This window comes from Eublepharis macularius, chromosome 8, assembly GCF_028583425.1.
Source record: "Eublepharis macularius isolate TG4126 chromosome 8, MPM_Emac_v1.0, whole genome shotgun sequence".
Taxonomy (NCBI): domain Eukaryota; kingdom Metazoa; phylum Chordata; class Lepidosauria; order Squamata; family Eublepharidae; genus Eublepharis; species Eublepharis macularius.
The window spans coordinates 30691463-30699691 of NC_072797.1; the positions used below are offsets into that span (position 1 = coordinate 30691463).

The following is an 8229-nucleotide window of genomic DNA, read 5'->3' on the forward strand; positions in this document are numbered from 1 at the left end:
GGGGGAAACTGAGGATAGATTGCCTCTATTAGAAAAGCAACGTTGGATCCATTTTACTTTTTTCCAGCCAAAGTAACAGGTAACTTTGGGCCACGATCAGCATCTTCTTTTCTTCCATAGAATTTCAAATGGCATAGAGAACTGCAATCTCAAATGGACACAGGTTGCACAAAATAGTTTTACCAAACTGTTCACAAAGTGAGGCAACATCAGCCCTCAGAAGACAAGTCAGATCTTTTTCTCTTCCCTCCCTCATTCTTGGTCAGTCTGGTTAATTATATGACAGACGCTCTAATCAGAAATGATACCTGTTTCCAGAAAGCCCAGAGAACAACTTGTGGGTGTTTCATGTGAAAACAATGCCCCTAAAGAGGTAGAAACCAAAGACCACTTCCTCTGTATTCCCCGTATATAGTAGCTTTATGTTCACTGAAGGGGAACACAAAGCAGCAACAATGGGCCTTTGGTCTGTCTTGTCCTTCTCTGCTGCCATTCTTTTCCTTCAAATGCACAGAGGTAAGTGTTGCTTTACATTAATTTATTTGTCCCGCTGCTGAACCCCATCACTTTAGTGTGCAGAGAATAATGTGATATAATGAAATGACTCATATCCCAGTAGGGTTTCCTAGATGAACAGTGATATGAATATATTGCAAAACTACAATAATCTATCCACTATATTATGCTGCCTTTCATTTACAGTGTGTGTGTGTGTGTGTGTGTGTGTGTGTGTGTGTGTGTGTGTGTGTGAGAGAGAGAGAGAGAGAGAGAGAGAGAGAGAGAGAGAGAGATAAGGTTTACATAAGGATTTGTCCAGTGGCACCTTAAGAGACCAACAGGATTTTCAGGGTATCAGCTTTTGAGAGTCAGAGCACCCTTGTTCATATTCCCGTCTTCTTCTTGATATCTGAATATGGGATCTCTGATCCTATATATGGGATCTCTGAATATGGGATCTCTGATCATACTCTGAAAATCTTGTTGGTTTCTTAAGATGCCACTGGACTCAAGTTCTGCAATTCTACTGAAGACCAACATGGCTACCCACCTAAAGCTATATTTATGGAAGTTTTACATGGAAAAGGTAGAAGCTATAAGATTAAATATAGCACAACGTTCAGCAAATTCTCTTGTTTCAAATGTCAGGGTACTGGTATTGTGTCTGTATGAATGTCATAAGAATAAGGCCTTTAATATGCCTGGCTAAAAATGACATTTATTTACATACTAGCTTACATTTTTATATCCTGCCTTTCTTCCCTGATGGGGATCCGAAATGGCTTATATCAGTCTCTTTTCTTCCATTTTATCTTCTCAACAACTCAGTGACATAGGTTAGCCTGAGAGTGTGTGTGACTGGCCCAAGGTCACCCAGTGAGCTTCCATTGTAGAGCAAGGATTTGAACCCGGGTCTCCTATAACTGATACACTGGACTGACATGACTCTCTCTAGCCCAGGAGTCCCCAACGTGGTGCCCATAGGAACCATGGTGCAGCCAACACCTTTTCTGGTACCTACTAAGTAATTTTAGGAAGTGGGCAGGGCCAGGTGGGGCTTTTGCCAGCAAGCCTTCTGGATGACCATTGGAGATTTGATTGGCAGCAGCTGCCACCATTGCACAAGTATCTTCACTGTGTGATTGAAGATGAACTGTTACAGCCATTTTGAGACTGCCATCACCCTGTGTCAGAGTTCCAAAGGACCCAATATACGCAAAAACGTTGCAGACCCGTCCTCATGACATGTGACATTTTGTCTTTATAAACAGTCTTTGCTTGAAGTGGTCTTCCTTGCTTACAGTTCCAACATCCCCTCTTGAAGCCCAAAACATTCTGGAATCTAGTCTCAGATAACCTTTCCTAGTTTTGCTAAATGTTTTATGACAGAGAGAGTAAAATGTATGTGTGAAAGATGGAGACAGAAGTCCTTTTCATAAATTATTTCACTGCATGGAAGTTGAGAGGGATTGCCACTGACCTTCATATACTGAAGTTCTGACTACAGCAGCAGGCGAAGCGCATGATCAAGCTTCTGTTTTCCTTGCTCCCAACTGTTCCCAGAGAGCATTAGGAGAGTTTAGATGTGTGTGTCTATTCTGACATTTATTTCAACATTTTGAGGACAGTCCCCCACCCCGTCCCAACACACAAATAAAGGACAGTAAAAAAGAGGAGAAGAAAACAGCAGAAATGTGTGGTGGTTTGCCATTGCCTTCCCCAGCCATCTACACTTTACCCTTAGGAAACTGGGTATTCATTTTACCGACCTCAGAAGGATGGAAGGCTGAGTCAACCTTGAGCCAGCTATTTGAACTCAGCTTCCACCAGGATCAAACTCAGGTCAAGCAGAGCTTGGGCTGCAGTACTGCAGCCTACCACTCTGTGCCTCAGGACAGTAACTTTAAAATATTTTTTCTGTTTGAATATATATGTGCCTGTGTCAACCTCCCAGATAGATTTCCTGTGCTGGAACTGACTGATTAATCTATACCACAATGTGTATGAAGCAGCTGGTTTCTTGGCTTCTTTCTGCTTAGGTCACTGTGCAAATATCATTGGGGGAAAAGAATCAGCTCCACATTCAAGACCCTTTATGGTTGCCTTAGAAGGAAATTATTTCTGTGGAGGAACTTTGATCCAAAACAACTGGGTGCTAACAGCAGCTCATTGCAATATGTAAGTTTGGAGACAGGTTTCATTTTTATATCCTGTTCTGCCTGGAGGTGTTTTTCAAGGAACTGGGGCTTGGATAAGTGGGCAGCCCTGCAGGGGGTGGGCTTCAGCCATGTAACTGCACATGGCCCCCGATGAGCAGAGCCTGGGCGGGCAGCAGCAGAGCTGTGCCCATTGCTCACCTCCTCTGCCTCCTTCCCGGGTGTGTGGAGCTGGGGTGTGCTCTTCCCCCTCCCTTCTCAGCTCCCCATCTGAATTTCTGGGTTTTTTTGTATTTCTGAAGTACAGTAACGTTGCTGTGAGTGGCAGCTGTGCCTGTTGCTCGCCTCCTCTGCTTCCTTCCCGGGTAAGTGAAGCTGGGTGGGCAGTGCAACGAGCCCCAGCCAAGCTGCCCCAGGTGCTTCCCTGCTCCACTGCCCTCCCATGCGAGCAGAGCAGGAATGGTCAGCACAGCAAGCCCTGGTTGAGCTGCCCTGCGCCAGGTGCTTCCCTGCTCCGCTGCCCTTCCAGGCAAGGAACGGGGGTGGGCAGTGCAGCAAGCCCTGGCTGAGCTGGCTGGGCACTTCTCTGCTCCACTGCCCTCCCAGGTGAGGAATGGGGGTGAGCAGTGCAGCGAGCCCTGGCCGAGCTGCGCCACGTGCTTCCCTGCAATACTGCCCTCCCAGGCAAGGAATGGGGGTGGGCAGTGCAGCAAGCCCTGGCTGAGCTGCACCGGGCACTTCTCTGCTCCACTGCCTTCCCTGCTCCTGCTGCTCTGTACTCCACCCTCCTCAGCTCCCCATCTGATTTTCCTTAATTTTTGTCAGGGTTTTTGGTATTTCTGAAGAGCAGCAATGTTGCAGCATTGTGAATTCATGTGAAAAAAACATTAAGCATTTTAAAACAGAAGTGTGAGCATTTAACAGTTATTGTGATGGCAGGTTGAGCAAGTGCACAGAACAAGCAGAACAGCAGCTTGCTTGGGACGGGAGCCTTCCCACCACAAATGGAGTGGTTTCCTCCCCCACCCCCAACCCCACCACCCCATCCCCCTCCTGTCACCTTCACTGAATGGAACTCTGCCTGCTTTTATTGTCTTCTCCGATTGCAGACAACAGTAATAAAAGGTTGGCAGTCGAGGGGGAAAGCATGGGTTGATGGTAATTTCACTGTAACTGCTCTTGTGCAGTCCTCCGTGCAAGAAAAAAGGCTCAAGCTGTAATCAGTTCTCAACACCATTCATCGCTGCTTTCGAACGTGATAAGTTTGGATGGCTGCACAGAGAGGGCGGGATTTTAACAAAGAGGCTATGTCACAACAGCACAATGTTACCACGCATGCGCAAATTTAAAATTAAAAAAAAAAACATGACGTGTGTTGAGAAGCCCACAAAGCCCAAGGCAAATTCAATGCCTGGTATCTAGTATAAAATGCAGAAATGAATGCAAAATCGAATTGGGAGCGGAGGGTGTAAAATGGGGGGATGCAAAGCCGCTGCCATGGCGACAGGAGCGAATGCTCAAATCCATTGGTTTTAAACCTGAGTGCAAAAGGGGCCCTTGTTCCAGCTGACCAGGGGGCTGACAATAATAGTTCTATCATATATTTGCAGTTCTGCATGTGAATAAGTATATATAGAAGGTGTTGAAGGAAAGAAAACACAAATGGAAGAGCACTCAAAAGCAAAATTCAAGATATTTAAAAGCAGGTCTTTTTCTGGCATTACACACTGGTATGGAGTACCAGCACCTCTTTCCTCAGTACCAGTATGTCTTTCTGCCAGCAGGCTTGTACCTCTTTTTTAAGAAAAAAAAAACACTGTTTAAAAGCAAAGTGTCAGTGCTGGGAATTAGTTATCAATACAGACTAGGAATGAACTTTGGTAAATACATTTTTGTGTGCATTTCTTGTAAGCTACTTTGGATTCCCATCAGAAGAAAAGTGGGATTAAAAATATCAATATATAAATATTCACTTTTTAAATGTATTTCTTATCTTCCCAGAAAGAAGGAAGCAACTGCTATTCTTGGTGCTCACTCCCTATCCAAAAAGGAGACAGAAAAACAGATCTTTCAAATTACCAGAGTGGTTGCCCACCCAAAATTTAACAGCACGACAAAGGAAAATGACATTATGCTTTTGCAGGTACATTTTAAAACTGAATGTGAATGTCTTCCAAAGAAGGGGAGAATGAATGTTGTGTTTATCTTTATGATCATTTTTCTGGTTAACAGAGCAGTAAGAAGCTTTTCCTCTATGAAAGTTGTGATAGTGAACTTCATTATAATGGGGTTAAATACTACAAGTTACAAGAACAAGATCAGAGGGACAGATTTCCCCACTTTTCCCTTTGGCCAGCAACTGCCTGTCATTCACAAAAGGCTGGTGCAAAGGGTTTGAGAGGCTTCTTCAACAAAGTGCCACATAGTATAGAGAGGCGCAGTAATGAGGGAGAATCTGGTAGGATCCTCCCCTCTCTTTTCCACTACTAGCAGAAAGCTTGCTATACCAAATTTCTGTCGCCTAGAGAAGTGGGCTTCTTGTTATTCTTCTTGCAATAACAATTTTAAAAATGTATTTATAGCCCATCTTTCTGGCTGAGACTCAAGGCAGATTATACAGTGTAAAGCAATGCAATAAAACTGACTGAGTCATGCGACAAGACTAAGATCACAAAAATGAAAAACAATGCAAAAAAAATCAGACATGATATGTCATAAACAATGCAAAAAAGAATGGAATTACAGACATAGAGCGGAACCACAAGTGACAAAAGGCACAGGTTGGACACTTGTCAGCTTCCCTCCAGTTTTGATGGGAAATGTAGGCAGCTTGGCGGAATGTTGGACAAGTGACAGTTGAAAAGTCCATTGGACAGCAGACAGAGAGCCAAGCTGCGAGACCAGAACGCCTACATTTCCCATCAAAACTTGAAGGAAGCTGACAAGTGTCCAACCTGTGCCTTTTGTCACTTGTAGTTCTGCTCATAGATAGTAATGCAGTAAGAACAAGATAATACATACAATAAACAGTGAAATAACCAGATAATATATACAGTAAACAGAGGAATAGATTATAATCATGGTCCCTTTATAAAAGCCCTCTGTTTTATCCAGAAAGACTGTACCCTCTGAGAGTAAACAGAATAGCCAATTTTAATGAGACAGTAGCTCTGGAAGTCTCAGTAGCTCTTTGTCAGTAAATACAGTGATTGAATAAAGTACACCCAGTGTTAAAAGAACTGATTTCAGGGACTGCCATTTATTTATAAATAGTCAATGTTGCCGTTTACTATTTCTTCAGCTTAACAGAAAAGCAAAGATTACTCAAGCTGTAAAAACCATCAAAATTCCCAGAACTTATGAGGATATCAAGGCTGGAACTCAGTGTCTAGTTACCGGATGGGGAATTACTGAAAATAGAGGGAAGATATCTGATATGCTGCGTGAAGTTAATGTCACTGTCATAGACAGACGCATCTGCAATGACAAGAAGCACTATAATTCCAAACCTGTTGTGACAATGAACATGGTGTGTGCTGGTGGTATCAAAAAAAAGAGGAAAGATGCATGTAAGGTAAGAGTATTTGTTTGCGAATCAAAGGAAAAACTGAGATTAAGATGGATGGCATTGTTTTGTAAAACAGCAATAATCACAACAATTACTGTATCCATAAATTACTGATCAATGAGAAGGTTTCCATTTAGACTTCCACTTTCATTGTAGCACTGCAACAAGACCTGCATATCAGAAACAGTGTATGCAATCAAATATTGCTGCATATGTGTGTGATGGCAGGAAGGATGGTTGGCCATCCAAGCAACCTAATCAGCTGCTTGGGGTACAATATTGTCAGTGGGTGACAACTTAGGAAGAGGTGACAGATTTGGTTTGTGCCTGTTGTCACTTCCCAGATTCATTTAACTGCTGCCCAGATCCATGGCCAGCTGAAGAGATAGTACCTCCGGAACCAGGCCTGTCAACAGCACAGTGTGGGCAGGGGATGCCCCACCCTCAGCTCCCATTTCCCACCACCACTGAGAAAAAATTTAACATGGCCGTTGAGCCAATGGCATGATGTCACTTCCTGTGAAAACCCAGAAGTGATGTCATGCCATTGCTGATGTCTTCCTGTGCCCCCCCCCATTCTCCCATTGGTGCCTGGCAACCCTATCTGGAACCCACCGTACATGCAACCAAAGCAACTAGGGAGGAGATGCAGTACTTCCACACTCATGCCATTACTATCCAGGTCCATGGAGAAGTACAGAGATGCTGCCTCTGGAGTCTACCTTGGACCTGACCAGGGTAGTGCCAGAGGAGTATGCTTGGAGGAGCAAAATGCATTGAACTGTCTATGTATTTAATGTTTTTGGAGAAGGGACTGCTGCTTGTTTGCGCTGATGGGCCCCAAGCATACTTTAAATTGGACTTCAGAATACTAAAGTCAATAACCTGAAACACTGAACCTTGCAGCACTGCTAGAAGTGGATGAGTGTTTAAATGCTTCCTTGTCCCTTGCTAGCATGACAGGGAAAATGTTTATTAGAACCTTATATGTGATGTCCTACTTTTAAGTGTTCAGGGAAGTGGTTTTCAATGTGTGTGCGCGCACGCATCTGCATTCATAAAATGCAACATTAATTCATTTTCCTCCAGCACAGAAATGATGTTCGATTAGTGTTTGAAATTAGTTTCTGACTTAACAACTTTTTCAACAGTCCTACATATGAAAGTATAAGTGCATCGCTACAGCACTCAGAATATCTGCCTGTTCTGTATTTCTTATACTGCTTCAATTAAAAGATTTCAGTAAATCGTTAAATGTAAGAGCTTCATTTTTCCTAACTATTCCCATAGTTTGTTGCAGTCCGACCAAACAGGGGCACCTTTTAGCTTTGCTGAATGATCGTGTCAAACATCTTTCTTTTCCTCAGGGTGACTCTGGTGGCCCGTTGGTATGCGGGGGGATACAAAGAGGCATCACTTCTTTTGGTGAACCAGAAAAATGTGGTTATCCCCAGTACCCAGGTGTCTACACTCGTCTCACAAAGGACTATATCGAATGGATTAAGAAAATCACAGGGGGAAATCTAGGTTGATCACTGGATTTTGCACATCACTCTCTTGATATATGTTGATGTAGTGCCTTTTTAAAAAGCCTGTTCTTTGATTTATGCTAATCTCATTCATCTCTATGTCAGATGACACTACTGCATAGATGCACAAGGGAGAGAGACAGAGACAACTTCACTAAGGAATATCAACATGCAGGGCCGGTGCCAGCATTTTTGGCACCTGAGGTGAGATACCTGCTCGCTGCCGTGTTTGAAATTAGGTTCTGACTTAACAACTTTTTCAACAGTCCTACATATGAATGTATAAGTGCATCGCTACAGCACTCAGAATATCAGCCTGTTCTGTATTTCTTGTACTGCTTTAATTAAAAGATTTCAGTAAATCGTTAAATGTAAGAGCTTCATTTTTCCTAACTATTCCCATAGTTTGTTGCAGTCCGACCAAACAGGGGCACCTTTTAGCTTTGCTGAATGATCGTGTCAAACATCTTTCTTTTCC

General features: G+C 43.3%; 1 protein-coding gene across 1 annotated transcript; it reads left to right on the forward strand.

The window, feature by feature from the left end:
• The first annotated feature begins 453 nt into the window (after nt 1-453).
• LOC129334658 (granzyme A-like) lies at nt 454-7755 on the forward strand. Its single transcript, XM_054986902.1, has 5 exons — nt 454-516; nt 2538-2676; nt 4656-4797; nt 5956-6228; nt 7590-7755. Exons 1-5 carry the CDS (start codon nt 456-458, stop codon nt 7752-7754), a joined length of 780 nt encoding a protein of 259 aa, XP_054842877.1. The 5' UTR covers nt 454-455; the 3' UTR covers nt 7755.
• Nucleotides 7756-8229: the final 474 nt, after the last annotated feature.

Excerpts from the sequence above, each read along its gene's own strand:
- LOC129334658 (XM_054986902.1), top strand. The coding sequence starts at position 456 with ATGGGCCTTTGGTCTGTCTTGTCCTTCTCTGCTGCCATTCTTTTCCTT. Across the intron at positions 517-2,537 it reads TTTCCTTCAAATGCACAGAG|GTCACTGTGCAAATATCATT; the intron begins GTAAGTGTTGCT and ends CTTTCTGCTTAG. Across the intron at positions 2,677-4,655 it reads ACAGCAGCTCATTGCAATAT|AAAGAAGGAAGCAACTGCTA; the intron begins GTAAGTTTGGAG and ends TTATCTTCCCAG.